Raw genomic sequence first — 21,634 nt, 5'->3', positions numbered from 1 at the left:
AAAAAAAAAAAAAAGATGACTTTATTTTTAAAATTTTAGTAAGAATTTAAATATAGCAAGCCCCAAATTTTATTTTCATACATTCTTCATTTCGAAAGTATATATGCTTATATGTGAAAAGGGCATTAATACCCTTTGAACTTAACCCTCAACTCTCATACATGAACCTGAAGGATATTCATGATGTAAGCACTGGTTCCAGATTTCAAGTTCGTCTCTACAAGGTTATAGCTTATTTCCAGTTGTTCTTGCACTTGCATGATAAAACAAAAGTGTTAAACAAGGTATTTCCAGAGCTGATGCCTCCTTTTTATAACATGATTACAAAACATTTTCATTTTTAGATCTATGAACACAAGTTGAAATGATAAATAGAATTTTTTTAAATTTCTACATGTTTCCTTCTAATCTCATTGTAAACACACCTACCTGTAGCACTTAAACTGCATCAATGAACTTTTGTGCACAAATATCATAAAATAAAAAAGATCCCTTTAGAAAAGTAGGATGGTCCAGGTTTCCTGTTGCAAAATAATGTGCGATGAGGTTCTTCCCGTTCAATGACTGACAGAATGAGAATTCCACACTTATTTATTGTTTACTCTGATACTTGTGATTGAGGAAATTTGTCCAATATATCATCATCTGAGCACTCAGAGTTTAAACTTTCACTTATACGACCAATTTTATCATTCACCAGCGTCTAGAGTGATGTTTTCTGTCTTTTTGCCTTTATCTTCTAATTGGTCAAGTAATTATGAAAGATTTTCATCTATCAATCTACTTTTCTTTAATACGAAGAGTAGAAAATGAAAATTCTGAATCCTCAGCTGTGCTCAATAAAAACTAAAAACTAAAACCAAAAAACACAAGCTATGCTGCTGTTGTTTCTATACATCTTTTACATATTCTTAAAAGATGTATAATATTTTGAATAACACAAAAGAAAAGTGAAGGATAGTATAGTAGTGATGATTTTTTTAATATTATACCAGCCTTCTAGGGGATTCCATAGTTCTCTTATGTCCTTTTTTTTTTTTTTTTTTTTTCCCCCCTTTTGGGGGTTTTTATTTTTTTTTTTTTTTTTTTTTTTTTTTTTTTTTTTTTTTAAGAGACAGAATTTCACTCTGTTGCCCCAGGCTAGAGTGCCCTAGCCTCAGCCTTGTTCACAGCAATCTCAAACTCCTAGGTTCAAGTGATCCTCCTGCCTCCGGTTTTGGAGTTGATGGAACTGCAGGCACCTACCATAATGCCTGGCTAATTTTTCTATTTTTAGTAGAGATAGACATTGCTCTTGCTCATGCTAGTCTTGAACTCCTGAGCTCAAGCATTCCCCCCACCTTGGCCTCTCAGAGTGCTAGGATTTCTTATTAGTATTTTTAAGCATAGTTAGGAATAATTAATTGGTAATAATAAAATAAGTCTTATTCAAATAAAAAAATAAAATATTCACAACATAAGACAGATCGCTGAGATTCCAATAACATATTAATATGTTTATAGAAGGGTCTGTTAAATTCAGGTGATAATTGTGAGGTAGAATGAATTTTATTATGTTTTTTAAAAGAATAATTAATTTTTCCCTTTATTCTTTGTTCTCTTTAACAGTCATGAAATACCAATTGTCACAAGGAGTTAGAACTGCTCAGAAAAGAATCTCAAGAACTAAAATCGTGTCTTGTGTAGCCTGAGGATTAATGAAACACAGTTAGTGTAGGTAACAGTTTTGTGTAGTGGCAGTGAACTGCCTTCCCCAACCTCTACTTCTTCACCAAACTTACTCTAGCAGGAAGCTGGACCCTTGAGTATTCAATAATCATAAGTGATCCATTAGAGACCCTGCCTGCATTAAAAACATTATTATACTCCTAACCAAAAGAGAGAAGAGAAATAAAAGAATTATTATTTTTAAAAAGTCTTCTGTTAGCTCATGGAAATAACACATAACATGATTACACTTTAAAAAAAGAGCTCACTAAAGAGAAAAAGTTCAAAGAATATTTGAACTGGTGGAGCCTAAAGAAATTTGACAATATCATATTGACAATTAGCCCATCAAAATGGCAGAAACAGAATACCCAGTGAATGACATAATGAATAATTTTGAGGAGACCATAAAAGAGAAAAGGAAATAGGTAAATAAATACATTTATTTTAACCAGTTTCTTGAATTCTTAATTTTGTCTATTTTTCATTGTTTCACTTTTATTTTATTTTTCATCTGTTATATTTATTTTAAAATAGAAAAATATGTAAATAATTACAAAAAGAATTTCAGATCGGATTTCAGAGCAACATTCAGGGAAGAATTATCTATAAATGTTGAAAGAAAGTAAGTTGACTGAAGAACAGCATATAAGCCAAATATAATGTAACATAAATGGCGCAGACAGGGATTCTTAAGCATCCAAGAGTTTAGAGAATAAAACTCCTAAAAGCTTTTCTTAGAGAACTTAAAAGAAAATATGATGAAATCCAGACAATAAGGAAAGGACTAAAATTAAGGATCCAAGTAACTGGCTAAAAAGACCAGAGTGCATAATTAAATCCTTTTTTGAGACAGAATCTCATTCTGTCACCCTGACTTGAGTGCCGTGGCATCATGTCTTACAGCATCCTCAGACTTCTGGGTTCAAGTGATCCTCTTGCCTCAGCCTCCTGAGTAGCTGGGAATACAGGCGCCGCCACAATGCCAGGCTAGTTTTAGTAGAGTCAGGGTCTTGCTCAGGTTCAGGCAGGTCTTGAACTCCTGAACTCAAGCAATCCACCCGCCTTGAGGATATAGGTGTGAGCCACCATGCTTGGCCTAAATCCATCTAAACTTTAAACAACCAAGTCCAATTGTGTTACAGTATAGCTATCATTTATATAATGATATTTATATAATGATATAAAATATTACATAAAAATTGAGCGGAGTCAGTGAATATAGAAATTATACTGTACTAATTTTATCTTTTAAAACAGATAATCATAGATGATAGTTAAACTTGAAAATATGCTTTACAGTTTTTTCACACTTCTTTTTTATCAACTTGAACTAGATATTTCAGAAGTTATCTTTTAGGATAGTAATAAATATTTTTCTGTTTTATTCAATTCTAGTCTTTAATAAAAATAATAAAATAGAACTTAATTGAATTTGAGTATAGTTACGTCTAAAATTTAATACCTCATAAAGTAGCTAGTATGATTCATATTTGCTATAAATATATTTGTCTAAAATTTTATATTTGCATAGAAATATATCAAGAGTAATATTTATCATACAGTACTATTTTAGAATATTAGATTTTGAGAATTTTTATAATATTTTTCTTGTTACAAGTATAGTATATTTTCTTTTTTTTTCATATACATGTGTTTATTAGGTTTCTACTTTTTGCCTTCACAAAATTAAAAAGGCTTAAAATTTAATAACAATAAACAATGTTTAAGATAAGGACTAGAAACAAAAACCTCATAAAGAACGAACAAAGATAAATACATTAAAAAAAGACAATTGCTGCATTGAAATATTAAGCAATAATAATAATAATGTATAGTACATTTTCTTTATCACAGATGTGTAACAGTGCTGCTCAGGAATGATCTAAAACTATAAAACAGTTTTTGGTTAAGCTTACAATAATGATAAGGTATGATTTACCCCTGATTTATAGTATATAGTGAAATAGTAACAAATAACATGGAAAAATACTTAAAGTCAACTTGCATCTATCTTCACTACCATTGTATGGTGCAAAGAATAATAGACTAACAGTCAGAAGTCCTGGATTTTTGTGCCTGCTTTATTTAGCTAACTTACAAACTTTTGAACTTGGGCAGAGTGACCTGCTTTGAGTTTCAGTTCGCTCAATAAATTGGAAAAAATAAATAACACCCTCCTTGACTGTTCCCAGAATTCTTGGGGGCCTCCAAAGTTGAAATATATGCATGCTTTATAAAATTGGAGATGGTGGAATGTGAGTACGTAAGTTAGATGAGAGGAGAAGACAGGTCTTCCAAGAGTTTTCACATTTCAATCTACAAAAATTACCAAGGTGATTTAAAAAAATACATTATGGTCAGAGAATCTGCTGTCACTAATCTATAGTGAAATACCAGATTATTTAGATGTAGATAACATTTTCTGTTCTTTCAGAACACAGGGTTGTATATCCTGGAAACTTGTTCCGTAAACTTGACCTCAAATCTTGGAAGAATTCTGGAATATTAATTCAGTCATAAATGCGCCAGACCCTGCGTTCCATACATTTTGTTTTATTTATCCTTTTACATGTATGAATCAAATGTTTCTATTTCTTTGTATCTGGCATAGCACAGATACAAAGAAACTAGCACAATAGTTTTCATATAAGCCTGCAATAAAATTAGTTGCTTTATTTTAGTCATACATCATCTTTTACTTCAAGGTTACTTGTTTCTCCAAAATACCAGAACATAACTTTTTTCTCTTTAAAAAATTCTAAGAAATTCTACTTTGTGACTCACTCTTGGTTTTCTATAGACTTATAATTCTTACCTTTAGACTATTATCCCTTTCTTGGTGGCTTTGAAAATGAAAATACAGTTTTACTTTTGAGAATTTTCTTTTGTATTGGCCATGTCACACCAAATGTGGCTAAAAGGGTGATAATAAGTCAAACAGAGATAAAAATAAAGGATCTTGTAGACTTTGGAAAGGAAAAGAAGAAAAATTTCATGTAAAAATATTTAAGATTTTGTGAACTCAGAGTAGTTGAGAATTGGATTGTCTTCTTAGGCTGTGACTTGCCTTAAATGGCCTGTGAGTTAAAATCGACAGTTGCCAGTGCTCAGGAGCCTCTTCTTTTTACCTCGCACTCCTCCTCTCCTAATTCCAACAAAACAGGTATGTCTCTTGGTAGATGACTTCATAAAGTTACCTGAGAACTTTGGGTTGTTAAAATACTTTACTGTGGCTAAAGTTTCTGGATTGTCATAAGCATGATAATTACAACACCTGTAATGAAATCCGCTAACTACCACAACTTCTGCCTGGTATTTTAGAGCCATTAGCTAAGCTTCACAACTGTCCTAAAGATTCAAGGAAATATAGAACTTAATCAGATCACAAAATCTAAAGTCTCCAAGTTTCAAGAAAATACAGGATGGTCTATACTGCTTTGAAAACTCCTAATTTTTAGGCATCCTTTTGTGTATTTCCTTAATGTACATGTACAGGATCATTGTAAGACATCAAACTAATGATCAATATATATTTTATAGCGAAGGCTTATAATAATTTAAATATAAAAAAATACTTCTGACTTGAGGTAAACAATATACTTATAAGTAAGTAGATTAAGAAAATCAGTTAGAAGGGGAATCCCTTTTGTAAGATAAACATGGAGAGAAAGTGCCTTATGTTTGTAAATAAAAAATTTCATTTGACAAAAGACTCATCTAGAGTTATGGTATAAAAAATATTTCCTTTTAATTTTTTATTTTTATACATCTGTGAGTTGTGGAGCTCTAACTTTTTGATCTTTGAAATCAAGATAATGAGCCCCTGCCTTTGTTTTTCCTAATGATGGTTATAAATGTTATATTCCCTGACCATGTGAAAAGACTTGAGGAAATGATTAATATTACCGTTCTTACTTGATATTGCTAGAGGGCAGTATTTGCTTAGCTGACTCTTGTAGACTAGCACTATACCAAATCAAGTGTATATGATTTCATGAGCTGGTGAAAAGACTTAGAGCGTGTATGGATTTCTTTCATTGGATTTCAGTTTCAAACATTAAATCAGGAAATAACTAGTAATATCACTCACTTAATGAGACCAATTATATGTATTTTTCTATTGTTCTTATGTGTACGTTTCATTATTTGCTTATTTAAAAATCAAAACCTGCTTGGTATTCAAAATTACTTTACTATCTTTCTGTGTATATCAGGCTATATTGTACAGCTTTATCAATATCCCAAGAAATCATTTAAGATGAAAATATCAGTAAAGATTCAAAAAGAGAGAAAGAAAAATAACAGGAAGTACAGTCTCACAAGAATATTCTACTTATTTATTCATCTTAATTTAATTGCTAAGAAGATTGGTGCTGGTGAGCACCTCGGAGTGGTTTCCTCTCCTACCTCTCCTAATTCCAATATTATACTAAAGGTATTTATTCAACATGAATTATTTGCTACTTTTCAAATATCAATAGCATAAACCTTGTTTCACGTATTTAATTTTTTCCACAATTGTTGTCAATGTATAGATATATAATAAACTCTTGAGTTTAATTTTTTAAGACTGCCTAGTATTTAGTATGAAGGATTTTTTCCTTCCTAGGAGGATTAATTCATTTTCTCATTATTTCGTATTTGTTTAAAACTTATTAAAGTGTATAATAATCTCGTGACTACTTGGATCTTTTTATTTATACCTTTCAGGTATCTTCATCGTATATTTTATTCATTCTTTCAACAAATACTTGTGTGCCTAGACAAAATCTCTGTACTCATATTCTAATGTGGATATATAATACAATAAGGAAGAGAAATAAACATGCAACAGTGGTCAGTTCTAAAGTTAAAAAAAAATCAAGCAAAAAGATAGATGTTAAGGTTTCAGGTGGTATGGAGGAATGGAATTTTTAAAAAGGTAGCCAGGAAACCTCACAGAAAAAGTAACTTTTGAATAAATGCTTTAGGAGAAGAATGGAAAGAGCAACCCAAGTAGAAGAAACACAGAGTGTTACAGGCGTGGGTGGAAGCATCAGAGATTTAGGAAAGTATCTAAGAGACCATATAGTAAGAGCACAGGGCACAAGGAGATGGCAGCAGATAGGTAATGGAGGCCACATGACATAGACTCTGCTGCTCAGAGTTAGGACTGTGTCTTTTATTACCAAGAGTGGAAAGTCAGTGATACTTGTAAACAGAGCAGTGACATCCAGTCTAAACATTTGAACACTAGTATTCTTGCTGCTATGCTGAGAAAAATCCAGGGATAGACAAGAATGGAATTTAGGAAACTAATGAGCTATTGCAGTAGTCTAGGCAAGAGATGGTGGTGACTTGAATCAGGATACATATTAGCAGTGGGGATAGGGAGCCAGCAGGACTGCTGGTGACAAACACACAGTGTGTGAGGGAAAGAGGAGTCAAAATTGATGCCAGAACTTTTTTTTTTTTCTTTTTTGCCTAAACAATTTTAAAGGTCAGAGTTGCTCTTAAGTGAGATTTGGAATACTGTACTTGAAGGCGCAGATTTGGTGTGGACATATAATGTGTATCTATTAGACATACTATGGAGATATCAGGTCGTCATTGGACATATAATTTTGGAATTCATGGGAGAAGTCTATGCATGAAGCTGTAAATATGGAGTCCTCAAACTGTGAATTATTATTTTGAGAAAAATGGATAAAAGCCCAACAGCTGAGCCTAGGGGTTCTAATATGAAAAGTCAAGGCAATGAAGAGGATCCAGCAAAGGGATGGATAAAGAGCAGTGAGGGGGGTAATGAGAAAACTCGGTGAGTGTGGTGTCTGGAGCCAAGCGAAGAGAAGAAGACGTGGGGTGGGGTACTCAACTCAGTAAAGAAAGACTGGAATTGAGAATTGGCCATTCGATGTACCAACATGCAAATCGTGTAAGCTTCTTATAGCCTGGAACTATACTCTGTTCACTGCTATCTCCTGTCACTTAATATAGACCTGGTAAACATAGGGCACTCAGTAAATGGTTGCAGAATTAATGAATAAATGAGTAAAAGAATCTTTATCTGCAAGAAGCTTACATTACTATGGACAGTATGATAGAAAAAGCCAGGAACTCCTGTAACTTTGTTGCCTTTATCCTATGACAGAACCTCTACTGCAGCACTTAGTTGCAAAGCACTTGGGATACCTTTTCACATGTCAGGTTTCTCTGCTGTAGAAGGAGACCTGGCATATGGGATGGTGTGTTTCATGTTAATGAATGAATGAGTGCAAGCATGAGTGAATGAAAGAGTGAATGGACAAGCTCAGGAATAATTATAGTGCACAGTATGATCTGATAGGTAATTACCATATAACATATAATTACTATTACATATAATACAATTATAGTAAATGATATAAAGCATAATGGGATAGATATCGTAAGAAATGTACAGGAAGTTTACATAGGCTGGGCATGGTGGCTCACACCTATAATCTTGGCATTTGGGAAGGCCAAGGTGGGGATCACTTGAGGGCAAGAGTTTCTAACCAGCCTGAGCAATAAGTAGGCCTCATTGCTACAAAAAATAAAAAATTTTTAAAAATCAGCCCAGTGTGGTGGTGTACGCCTGAAATCCCAGCTACTAGAGAGGCATAAGCAGGTGGATTGCTTGAGAAGTTGTAGGCTGCAGTGAGCTATGATGATGGCACTGCACCACAACATGGGCCACAGAGTGAGACTCTGCCTTTAAAAAAACGTTTACGTAGAACAAATGACATTTGAGGCAGGCTCTGAAAAAAACTTACAAAGTTTTGATGGGTAGAAATGATAAGGAGAGAACATTCAGAGGAAAAATAAAAGCAAAGCACATTAATAGGAATGTAATGTGTGTTGAGATCACAGTAAATCCTGTCTTGGTGGAAAGTAGAACATGTATAGGGAAGTAGTTATACATAGGAAATGTAGCCCATGCCCTGTTAATGATAATAGTGCTTTGAACTTACAGAATTGGTTACCATTTACAAAGCACTTCCACACATATTATTTCTTCTTATACCATCTCTTTGCCATAGTTAAGAAAGATGTTAGTTTTCCTATTTCAAAAATGAAGAATTGGGGATTCACAGAGGTTAACTCACTTCCCCAAGGCACAGTATCTGTAATTGTCAGAGTTGAAATTCAAATGCCTATTTTCAGACGGCAAGTTCTGGGCATCTTTTGCTAATTCACAATGACTTTAAATGCATGAGTAAGAAGTTTATACTTAATTTGGCATGCAGTGGAAAAGTATTGACGGGATAGAACAGGAGAATGATGTGATCACAGTTGCATTTTCAGGAAATCAATTTGGCTGAAGGAAGTATTGGATCAGGTAGGAACTGAAAGCAAGGAGAACGGCGTTACAACACAGTAATTATGCACAAAGGAAAGAGAATCAAAACGAGATGGTTCAGTGCGAATGGATAGAAACAAAAGACAAGCGAGACCTTGTGAAAATAACATCAGACTTAACAAGACGTATTTTAAAATTATAAGATTTTTTAATGTAAGTGACTGTAAAAATGGTGCTTAGAAAAAAGAAGCAATTTGGAGATGACAAGGAGTGCGGTGTCTTGGATGTAGTTAATTTACATTGAAACAGTTTAATTTTTCAAAGCTTATTTTTAAGGTTTATTGAATGAGAACCATTGCAGCGTAATTTGGAAGCATTGTTTTGGCCATTACTAAGATGAGGCCCTTCTGAGTACTCTACCTGATATCTTGTTTATTACTGGTGTTGTTTGTTTTTTCATTCGGGCTGGCAAAAAAATGAACTATTCTTAGCATTTGATGAGCCTGGCAGTTTTTCTCTCTGATTATTTCAAGTGATTCCTTTCCTACTTTGTGTAGTTTCCTCTCACACCCCGCCTTCAGTACTGAGCAAAGATTTCTGGAGCTTTTTCTCTGCAGCTCCGTCCTGTCTAGTACTATGTCCTGAAGATTCTAGCCACATTAGCCTGTCCAGATTCCCGACTCTGCCTGTTCAGCTAAGGACGACTCCAGGCCCTATCTAGGTTCTTCTGCCCCGTCTGTGGCCTGGAACCACTTTGTACACAGTAAACTGGGCAGTCAATTGTAGGGGTCATTTCATTTGTTTCTTTTCTCTTAGGCATTACTCTCTAGGCTGCCTAATATTCAAGACCTGCAAATTGTTTCATATAATCCCTCTGATTTTAAGGCATTTCAAGTGGGAGGGTAAATCTGGTTCCTGTTATTCTTCCATAGAAGAAAGTTTCCTCCATAGATCATGATGCAGCTAATTACCAAGAATCGTATGGGGGAAAGCTATTTTCAGTGAGTTGCTAAAATAATTTGAGAAAGATTTTTTTGATGACAAACAATTGGCTTTGATCAGAGGGTAGCAGGTAACGTAATTGCTGTCATGTCCTTAAAAGAAAGAAATGTTGAGTAATAGTGAGGAAATCAGTCTCTGCTAATGTTATTTCTAAATTTGAATCAGAAGGAAGAATTCATATGTTGTTATGTTTCATTGTTTTCTACAACTCATACTCATTACAGTGAAGTCATATACTTTTGTGCTGTTCCCTTTTCCTATCTGTGATGTTTTTGGAAAGAGCTATCTGTATATAGCCTGCATAACAGATGAAATTGTGGAGATCAGTGGGCTTTATTTCACATATAATACTTAGATTTGATGTGCCATGTAATTATATTTACAAAAGTCTTGGCTGATATTTTGATAGTACAAATACTCACGTGTGCAGTGCAAAGCCAATATGCATCTTTCCTCATAAATCCATAATTGGTCGGTGCTGAAATTCAAACTCTGTAAGTAGTACAAAAATCTTTGTTTAATAGTAGCCGGGACAGGGCACTGTGGCTCATGCCTGCATTCCTCATACTCTGGTAGGCCAAGGTAGGAGGGTGGTTTGAGGGCAGGTGTGGGAGACCAGCTTGAACAACATAGGGAGATTCCATCTCTACAAAAAAAGTTTAAAAATTAGTTGGGTGTGGTCGCATGTGCCTATAGTCCCAGCTGTTCAGGAGGCTGAGGCAGGAGGAACCCTTGATGTCCTCCAGACACTCGCTGGAGGTTGCAGTCAGTGATGATGTCCCTGTACTCTATCCTGAGCATAAAGACTAAGACTCTGTCTCCAAATAAAAAGTAGTCTGTGTTGACTTACAAGGTTAAATAAAATTAGTGCTTTTTCAGATTTTTCTACAAATTATTGTTGATTTTTGCTACTTGTTATTGACAAGGGATATTTTACTCTGCTTTCATAAATCAGAAATTATTTGTCACTTCCAAAATCTTGCATAGTTTATTAAAAATGTGTGTACACATATATATACATGTATATACCTTATATGTATTTTTTCATTCCTAGGCAGTAAACTTAGAAAAATAAATTTGTCACTCAGTGTGAGTCAAATCATTACCATGGTAATATTAGACTTTGTGATCTTTAGTCCAATATGATGCTTCCTATTGATCAGTAAAGTAGTAACAAAATATAACTTTTAATGAGACATTTTGATTATTTTTAAAATATCATTTATTTTTAAAAATAGGTAAGAGTACCTCAACATGTAGTATACTGCATTAGGGTTTTCTATAGAGAAACAGAACCATAGGAGATACACAGATACCGATAAAGGAGAATATCTTGGGAAGAAATTCACATCCATAATTATGGAGGGTGAGGAATCTCACAATCTGCTCTCTTAAAGTTAGAGACCCAGAAAAGCCAGTGTTATAATGTTTGATTTGTGAAGTCTTTTGTAAGTCCAGAGGTCTGAGAACCAGGTAACTAGAAACCTAAATCCCTGTCAAGGGCAGGGGATGGTGAGATGGGACGGCGTAGCTCGAGCAGTGAGTCAAGAAAGGTACAAAGTCCTTTCCTTCCACTTTTTGTTCTTTTTAGCCCCTCAGTGGATTGGATAACGGCAGCCCATGCTGGAGAGGACAATCTACTTATAGTCTCATCTGAAATACCTTTACAGACACACCCCAAAATAATACTTAGCCAGATATCTCAGTATTGTCCTGATCCAGTTAATTTGATACATAAGGTTAACTGTCACAAGAGCTTTTCACAAACATCTCAGCGGTATTTTTGTACAACCTAAACAGTATACCCTTGAAATTAGCATACTGGTATTGCATTTAGGTTAGCCATGGTCTTGAGTGAAATGAAGACATTTTATGAATGATCCTTGGCAAAAGGATCATGGTATAGCTAAATATCATTATGTAATAGAGTATTTATGGTAACTGTAACTACCTATGTTATTTTTTATTTTAATCAGTGGAATGGAGCAAAACATAGATCTTTTTTTTACCGTTCAGTTTATTGGTAATCATTCTAATTATCTTTTATGTTTTCTCTTGTTTCAAACCCTGTGGCCCTTTCTTTTTTCACTCCTAGCTCTATGCCATCCCTTGGTTTCTCACCATGTTTACTCGTAAGTATCATTCTCTCTTTTTTTTTTTTTTTGATATTGTATTAGCAAAAGGATAGATTCATGCTTCCCTACATTTCATATTTATAAGAAGTAGATTTAATAAGCGTCCTTATGTAATCATAACGTAATAGAGCTGAGTAGAGAAGTATTTTAATTGTTCTGATGGAATGAGACTCGTACAGGATGAAAGCGTATCTCATATTTCATGACATTCATACAAGCTCCAGTCTTTTTAGAACAAGATACTAATATCAACTATAGTATTTATATGAAGTTTATGAAGGCAACTTTTACAACCAATACATGCTTCATTTTTAGAGATCCTCTACTAACAAGTGTGTTTATTTCATAAACTAGGTTTCCTCTAGAAATAAAGCAGATTGTGCACATAGGTAATACATTATTTAGTTACACGTAGTAACAGATTGGACACACTTACTTGAATACAGTCCACGTGGCAAATGGAATCATATTTGAAGTAGATTTATATGCATTGCCCTAGAAAAAATATCCACAGTATTATTAAATGGGAAATAGAAAATTATTGATAGGATTTTGAGTGGGAATTTAATAAAACATTTATTTAGAGTCCATAATAAAAATGTAACCTTACCATACCTAAAGCAATACTAAAATTCATCTAGGTAAATAAACTGAGAATAACATAACTAGAAAATTCTGGGAAAAAAATATTATGAATGGGACAGTTATATCAAGATCAATAATTGGGGTTAGAAAATGTTATCTATTTGACCAATCTTATTATCTGTTTTACAGAACACATTAGGAAGCTATAAATTTGCAAAGCCAAGTATTTTATAAAACAGTTTGTTAGTATCAGCTCTTAAAATAAGTTTTGATCATAAAGTAATAGTTACATATCTAGTAAAGCAAGTTGTTATTGTTTTAATTATTTATATTATTATGTTACAGATGTATTTCCTCTGCACAAAATTTTTCACCTCTGGGATACCTTACTCCTTGGGAATTCTTCTTTCCCATTTTGTATTGGAGTGGCAATTCTTCAGCAGCTGCGGGACCGGCTTTTGGCTAATGGTTTTAATGAGTGCATTCTTCTCTTCTCTGATTTACCAGGTAAAAGTCTAAATAAATGGAATCGCTAAATGAAATTTGACTATAACATAATGAGATATTCCTAACTCATTTGCACAAATCATCATCCAGGCCTTCAGATCTTCTGCTTGGGCCTCATCATCCCCTAGATTACCTCCCTCGTACATGACCTCTTCTGCTAGCCCAGCACTGTAAATACAAGGCTGTCTTATGCCAGTTCACTGTAATTTACCTCCATCTTGGTAATGCTACAAAATGGGCAGAAGGCCCTGTGAGGGAGTAGGGGGTTGAGAAGGATGTGGCAGTAAGATGTTTGCCCTTTGCTTAGGACAGAGCTGTTTATCTTCAGCTGATGGAGAGTAAACAGGGCCACCTGGAAAGGTGTCTAAGAATCTGTATTTATACAAAGATGTAATTCATGAAATTTTGCTACCTCCCTGCCACAGCTTCTTGCTAACAGTTTGACAGACTGAAGAAAGACACACTGTTCTCTTGGGGAAGACACATCAAACTCCAGGAAAATTCTATGTCATGTGATATAGGATAGTAAGTTAAGCTGCGTAGAGTATTCACAGGGAGTTTGTCAACCTAGAAGTTAAATACTTAAATGTAGAAATATAGATGGCAGTTACCAGGGGTGTCTAACCTTTTTCTTTTATGCTGTATATTGATGAATCAGAAAAAAAAAAGATCTGTGCATACTTTTCCCAATATCCAACACCACAGATAAGTAAAACTTTCCTCAATAATCTGTATGCAGCCCATAGGCTGTAGGCTGGACACCCTGGAAACTTTGATGCTACCATTATAAAAATCAGCATAATTACATGGCATGTAACTAAATCTTTAGTAGGAAAATTAACTGACTACATTTTTGCAAAAACTGAAAATCCTTTATGGGGAAAAAGGATTAATTTTCTTCCTAGTATCCTATTGGCTCCTTCCCTGCTGATTCTATTGCTGTTTTCCATATTTTCAGGCAGGCACAAGTTACACCTGATAATAAACATGCTTAAATTTATCCAAGAGATAAATTTGCCCAAAAACCAAAGAACTAAGGTGGCTTAAGAGATTATATATTTATTAAACACACTTAAAAGAAATAAGAAAACTGCTGCTGCCTTGATTTTTATTTCTTGTGGATGATGATTACTTCTCAACATTGCTTCTCTACCACTCTCTGTTGAAAATCTTTATCCTATTGTGTAAAATAATAAGAAAAATGCCTTGGATTTATTTAAACTTCTTCTTCCCCTTTATCACAAGTGTAAGTGTGCAGTGAGTGTGCCAAGTCAAAACAAAATAAAGTAAAAAGCAAACCAATAAACTAGATTGGAGGAAAGAAGAGAAATAATAAGCCAGGGTAATTATAGGCTGATTATTCGAAATTATGTAGCATTGAGGGAATAACTAGTATTTGTTTTTTACTTTTATTACAAGAAACTGATTTCATTCTTTTGAAAAATTCAAACCTTTTTAATCCTTGGGTACAAATTATCAGTCAGATGAAAATTGCTTATCAAACTTGAACACAAGGTTCTAGTTGCCACAAAAATCAAAGACTCTTGTTTTGTTTCTGATTCACCATTAAGTGTAAAAGAAAGAGAAAAAAATGATGGCTGCCAGTGCCTTGGTGCTAAAGCTCCCAAGACTCTGCAGCGTTCTTTTCTCTCGGGTGTGCCATGTGCCTTCATTATCACCAGCTGCTTTGCATCGTAGCGTCTGCCCGCTCCACTGCTAACTCCTAAAGATCCTTATGTTAAAAATAGAGAACCATTAAAAGTACCTGGATAGCAGTAATGTTTGTGCGTTTCCTGTTTACATCTCACTTCTTTGTAGGCATTAGCAGCAAAGATGATAGATATTCAGCAAAATATGCCAGTAATTGTGTGTACGTATACTGGATTTGAAAGGCTAGGTAAAATAAACCAGAGCTCTGTAACATATTGCACCATCCTTTCCCCCTTAGACATAGCCAAGATTATGTTTTAAAATTATACATTCATTCGTTCACCAAGTATCTATTGACTTACTATGAATATATATGTCTGTGTATATGAGAAGTGTATCTGTATGAATGAGTATCTCTAGTCTTATTACTGGTTTGTTATTTCTTTTTACTAGCCCGGAGCACTATTGGGCATAATTATTTAAAAAGACTGCTGGTAATTTGTAACTGGACTGACACTTCTAATTTGGGTTATCTTAATTACACCTGGTATGACTTCTTTACTGCAGTACGTCACTTGACTGGCTTATGCATAGTTCTTTAATCTTTCCTGTTAGGTAATTCAGCTTTCTGTCCAGTTGCTCATAGAATCAATAGGATTTGGAATCCAGTGACATGTTTAGTGTGAGGGGAGATTCCTATCCCTTACCTGAGCGGATGAATGGGAGCAAGTCAGGAATGGGTGAGTGGGTGTGGTGTTAGGGAAGCTAGGGAGTTTTAAGTAAGTGCTTAACATGTTTATGGGGCAGCTAGATTGAGAGGCTGAGGCACTATTAAATATTTTTGAGTGACAAAATGACAAGTATAATTTGAAGACTTTACTTGGCAGAGTCTAAAATTTCCTCTAGTCATTTAGGTTCTGGTAAACCCAAGTGGGTTTGGCTCTACTAGAATAGTTTGCCCTAGACTTGGTGCCCCTAGCTCACTGGTGATGGCGCCAGCCACATACACCAGTGCTGGTGGGTTGGAACCCAGCCTAGGCCTGCTAAACAACAATGACAACTGCAACAATAACAATAAAATAGCTGGGCTTTGTGGTGGGTGCCTGTAGTCTCAGCTACTTGGGAGGCTGAGGTAAGGGAATCATTTAAGCCCATGAACTTGAGGTTGCTGTGAGCTGTGACACCAGAGCACTCTATCAAGCACAACATAATGAGACTCTTATCCTCCCCCCCAAAAATGAGATAAATAGATAAATAAATAAATAAATAAAATGGTTTCCCTTGAAGCAGACCTTGTTGTGGAGAGTCTAATTCTCTGGGTATATCCTTCTTCTTCCTGTACCTGCCAGAAGGGTGAAGGGATTTTTTTTGTGACCCTTATGTTTAAAGCGTGAATGAGCAAAGTATGTGGAAAGGAGCACATTAAAAGGACAATTAATGCAAAACTGTTATGTATTAATTGATTACTAATGTTGTCATTAAGGCTACATTCCAATAAATGGGGTCTTATGAACAATGTTTGTTTATAAAAAAAAAAAAAAGACAAGATTATACTTACTTTTAGGAAGCATCCAGTGATGTTTAGCAATGAGAAAACTCACCAACTTTGCTGGAGTATTTTTGAGCTGTGAAGCATCCCAAGTGGGTGATCTTGTCCACTTGTCCACTTTCTGAGACTTAGGATATATAAGTTTATTCATTCAACACATATGTAGTAAATATTACTATATGACAGACATAGTCATACATATAGTACTGGCTGGGTCCCTAAAGATTAATAAGACTTAGGACAACCCTGTAGAAGGATGGAGAAAAAGCACTGAAGGCTTAGAAAATAGCATAAGGTTAACGCAGAAGGCTGAAGCTACATGGCTGTCTAAATGTGAGTAGGATGTTAATGGGAGCACTAGAGGTAGGTGAGAGGTAAAGTAGCTGGAGTGCATGACCTGGGGTATTGGTGCCAGGGGTGGTGATGAAAATTGGTGGGAGAGGCAGACTGCTGATTATGGGGGCCTTGCTTGACATGCTGAGGATCTTAGATTTATTTTACATGCAAGTAGAAAGTTTTAAACAGAAAAATGACATGATCCTATGTGTATTTTAGAAAATGGTTCTGTGGAAGATGGATTGGACACCCCTAAAATGCATGACTCTAAGCAATGGAAAGAGAGCAACTGTCCAGGGATAAGTTCAGGATTATGGTAAAACAGTACTTACTGGATTTAGCTCTTCACCCCCCCCCCAAAAAATTACATGATAAGAACTTGAGAGAGTCCTAATATTTTAGAACTCTCTATCTTATTATAATAACATTCTATCCTCATGTTCCCTGGACTACAGATGTTTTTCATTACCGTCCTTTAATATGTATCAGCGAGTTATTCCAGGTTATTGTATCTTTCTTTGTAAGACCTAGAATCTATGCCAGGCGTCCTCAAACTACAGCCTGTGGGCCACATGCGGCCCGCCGAGGACGTTTATCTGACCCGCCAGGTGTTTTTGCCGCCGCTGCCTGTCCTGCTTAGCAGCCAACTCGTCCCAGGCCCCGCAGTCTGGCTCTCCAACAGTCTGAAGGACAGGGAACTGGCCCCCTGTTTAAAAAGTTTGGGGACCCCTGATATGCTATGTCTATTCACTATCATTGTATTTCATCTCAGTACATTAACTGATGTTATAGGTGCTATCAAGCTGAGGGTGTCATGGAGCACTGTCCTTAGAATTTATCTTGTAGAGAGTGCTTCATAATATACATATTTTATTTCATCCACCTTGTTCTCTGCCAATAAAATAAGGAACTTTATACTTTCCTGACTGTGTAGCAGTGAGTGTTCTGTTTTATTATTATTGGGATGTTTTCATGTCACAAGACATTAATTCCTAGAACATTTATCACCTTCTTTTATAAATAAATTATTTGTGTCAAAAAATAAAGCGGTTGAGACCAGTAGATTAACAGGTTCCACCCTATGGTTTTGGATGTTAATATAATTTAACTATTCTAAAGTTTTTAATAGTATAATAAATGATGCTGTGTAATGGAACAGTAATTATCCAACTCCAAACTTAGCGTCTTCACACTAATCCAACTTTAAATTTCCAACAAAAAAGCTTTACAGAAAAAGAAAATACACATTTGTGCCTTCTTTTGTTGGTTCTTTTTCTCAATCTTTAGCATATTTTTAATTATCGGAAAGTTTGTAGCCAGTGAAATGTATAAGCCCTAATTATATAATTCAGTATGTTTTCACAGCTATAAACATCCATGTAACCAACACTACAATCAATATATAATCAATATATAGAATATTTTCACAGTCCCAAAAATTACTTTATTCTAGCTGCTAATCAATCCTTGACCCCATTAGCAGTCACTATTCTGACTCTTATCAGTGTAGAAGAGTTTTACTTGTTTTCAACTTGTTTTTATTTTGTAAACTGTGTCTTTTGATAAGTAAATTTTAAATTTTCTTTTTTTTTTTTTTTTTTGTATTGTTGGGGATTCTTTGAGGGTATAAGAAACCAGGTTACACTGATTGCATTTGTTAGGTAAAAACCCTCTTACAATCGTGTCTAACACTGAGACCCCACCCTCTCCCTCCTTCCCTCTCTCTGCTCTTCCTTTCCTCACCCCTCCCTCCTTCTTTCTCTCTCTGCTCTCCCCCTTCCCCCATCCACACTGTGTCATTAATTGACATCAATTGTCCTCATACCAAAATTGAGTATGTAGGATTCATGCTTCTCCATTCTTGTGATGCTTTACTAAGAAATTTTAATGTACTTTATCAGTTGTTTTCTTTTATGAATATGAACCTCATTTAATCAAGCCCAGCAGCCAGGTGTTGGAATAACTGATTAAGGCAACAAACCAAAAAGGTAATAGTCGAGTCTTTAATGACTAACTGCAGTGGTATAAGCAAAAGGCCCGACTGGCAAAGGTGCCAACTCACCTCTGTTCCATTTCTCCATAGGGACTAGCACCCACATGAGGAAGTCATTTCACTGCCAAGGAGGCTCATAAACTAAAGGCTCCTGAAGTTTTGTGGACCTAGAGAAAGGGAGAGTGGAAAGTCCTCGGAATAGACAAGTATTTAGTACTGAGTCAGAGTGGAGAAAAATATCTTTAGGTTCCCCCCACCTCTGTTCCAGAGACCTTGGATGAGGTGTCTGAGGAAGGCCTCAACCGAAGGGCCCCAATAAAGAGGCCTTTAGATTGGAGGGACCTAGAACAGGGATACAAACATGACCGTCCTAGGGGACCATGTCTTTGACAGCACTCCCTACAGATTGCAGTGCATTAACTAGGCACTGAGTCTGCTGTGGAGAGGGCGGCTGTCCCCTATGGGGCTGGCCAAGTAAAGCCCTTGTAATAATTGCCTATAGTTAGGCATTAAAAGTCGTGTATAGATTTTTGATCAGCAGCTGGACTTCTGAGATATTGCATATTCTCTAAGAAATGATTGTTGCTCCAAGATCATTAACGTATTCTCCTACGTTCTTCTAGAATGGTATATTGTTTAAATTTTTATATTTTGGTCTATGATTGAGTTGAATTCATCGTGTGGTATGAAGGTTGTTCATTTATGGTCCCATATATTTATCCACTTACTGCAGTTCCTTTTGTCTTAATGGAATAACTGGTCTTTCCAGATTTACTGGCCATATACCAAATCTGAATGACCTAAGAAATAACAAAAGATGCCTTATAAACCTTTATGAACTTTAGGCATTCTAGCTGTAGTAGCGCACTTAATAAAAACCATTTAGCTTCTTCAGGTCTTAGTGTCTCCATCTTCAACAGAAATGGATGGCGGGAGGCAGAACTGTAGAATTAAACTAAGTGAAAGTAGACAGTATCTGTCTCGTGACAAATGTGCAGTGTCTTTTTCTCTTCCCTTCTCCACAGTATCTCCACCTTGCGACAGCAGACAACTCTGAATGATAACCCGTGCACCAGCCACAGGCTCTGCTTATTGCCTGTCTCCTTTACCCTTAAGCCCTGCATTTCAAAAAGAGAAATAGGGAAGCTTATTCCTTTGTAATTTAAAGCATGTAATACGTTTTTCTCCATTGTCTATCTGAGCTGACACTTGGACTTTTGCAGAGGAAATGAGAATATCTGCCATTTGCAATTTTAAAAACATGGAGAAAACCTGATCAGTGCGCAGCTCCTTCACCCCCGTCAGCTTCTTGAACTTCTCCTGCCTTTCCGTGATCTCTCCACGTTCCCTGGAGAGAAATGGCTACGTCTTCCTCATCAGGAATGTTCCTAAATAAGTACAGTCCCATGAAAAACACAGACAGTAATGGGAACAGTAATAACCTTCCTATGTATAAAGCCTGTGCATTGAAGAGGCCTAGCTTTCAAATACGACAAAGAAAAACTCCTCTGTGAAAATGTTTCTTTATTCTTTTAATCAGGTGCATTTAATCTACCTCCATGTGAAACCCGACTTAAACCTTTCGGCACTTAACTCAAAAATTATTAAGGAAGACATGATAAATTGAGATTTTGAAAAGTTTCCCCCTTTTTAAATATCCTATTTAATGGCAATGAAGCTTTCAGTACACTTTACCAGAAGCTGTGGTGAAGCGATATCTGGATGTTTTGTCTATTCATTCTCAAATTGTAGCCTACCTCTGTTTTACTTTGGAAAAATGAAAACATTATCAGAATAAATGGGCCAGTTTTTTACAAAAGGAGGTGTGTTATATTCCATGATGTTTAAACAATGGTACACTGAAATAGTCAAACATATGTAGGTGTGTGTGTGTATATGTTGGTAATACCAAATAAAATTTTAAAATAAGTATGTAAACTTAGATATATATGTAATAATATAATAGCAAATATTCCCCAGTCATAAATATATTTATGAATATCTACATTGTACTTTTTACTAGTATCTTTTCTAATTATTTATCATCTTAATCATATTTAGATTATATGCACTTAGGAAAGAATGTGTTTTTTGCTAAACTCTGTACATTGCTTTTTAAAAATGTTTTCTATCTAGAAATTGACATTGAACGCTGTGTGCGAGAATCGATCAACCTGTTCTGTTGGACTCCTAAGAGTGCTACGTACAGGCAGCATGCTCAGCCTCCAAAGCCAGCTCCTGACAGCACTGGAGTCAGAAGCTCAGCTCCTTTTTTCTCTTCTGAGTGTCCAGACCCTCCAAAGTCAGATCTGGTATGTATTTGCAGGTTTTGTTTATAAATTCAGAGGAGATAGATATGCCTCCGTGTCATCACTCTTAATTATATTGTCATTTATGTCCTTGTAGTGTAGCTATTTACAAACATATGATTGTTTTCATACAAATATTTCAGAAAATCTTTATGTCTGTTTGGTTGTGTAGTTACAGAGACTGTTTTGCCGTTTTCCTCCAGGTAGCGAGTTTTATTTTTTTCTGTGTAATCATAGTATCTGTTTATATGTCAACTTGTTAAATAGTGAGAGATCACAGAAGCGAAGTAAAAATTTAAAAAACAGAGAAAGACTGAAAGTTGGCAATAGAATAGGAATTTACTTATTGTTGGTTGACAGAATAAGTAACGTTTTAAAACTATGCCACTCAAATTTTGCAATGGTGTCACTGGAGTTCCTTTCTAGACATTTCATATAAATGGAATCATAAAACAGGTGCCCTTTTGTGGTTGGGTTCTTTCATTTGACATGGTGTTTTCAATAGCCCTCCTTGTAGCATGATCGGTACTTCATTCCTTAGTAAGCCTAAATAATATT

At 35.3% G+C, this 21,634-nt stretch overlaps 1 protein-coding gene across 1 annotated transcript in view; it reads left to right on the top strand.

Moving 5' to 3' along the window:
• Positions 1 to 21,634, top strand: part of TBCK (TBC1 domain containing kinase) — a 174,170-nt gene that overhangs the window by 78,833 nt on the left and 73,703 nt on the right. Inside the window, exons 20-22 of the mRNA XM_012809277.2 lie at positions 12,108 to 12,144; positions 13,078 to 13,239; positions 20,904 to 21,093. Of these exons, the coding sequence (XP_012664731.1) occupies positions 12,108 to 12,144; positions 13,078 to 13,239; positions 20,904 to 21,093 (389 nt within the window). The remainder of the gene's footprint in view (positions 1 to 12,107; positions 12,145 to 13,077; positions 13,240 to 20,903; positions 21,094 to 21,634) is intronic.

This window comes from Otolemur garnettii, unplaced genomic scaffold (assembly GCF_000181295.1).
Source record: "Otolemur garnettii isolate 467f Iridium unplaced genomic scaffold, OtoGar3 scaffold00103, whole genome shotgun sequence".
In the NCBI taxonomy this organism is placed as follows: Eukaryota; Metazoa; Chordata; class Mammalia; order Primates; family Galagidae; genus Otolemur; species Otolemur garnettii.
The sequence above is the reverse complement of the archived record's forward strand: the minus strand, read 5'-3'. Positions and strand labels throughout refer to the sequence as shown.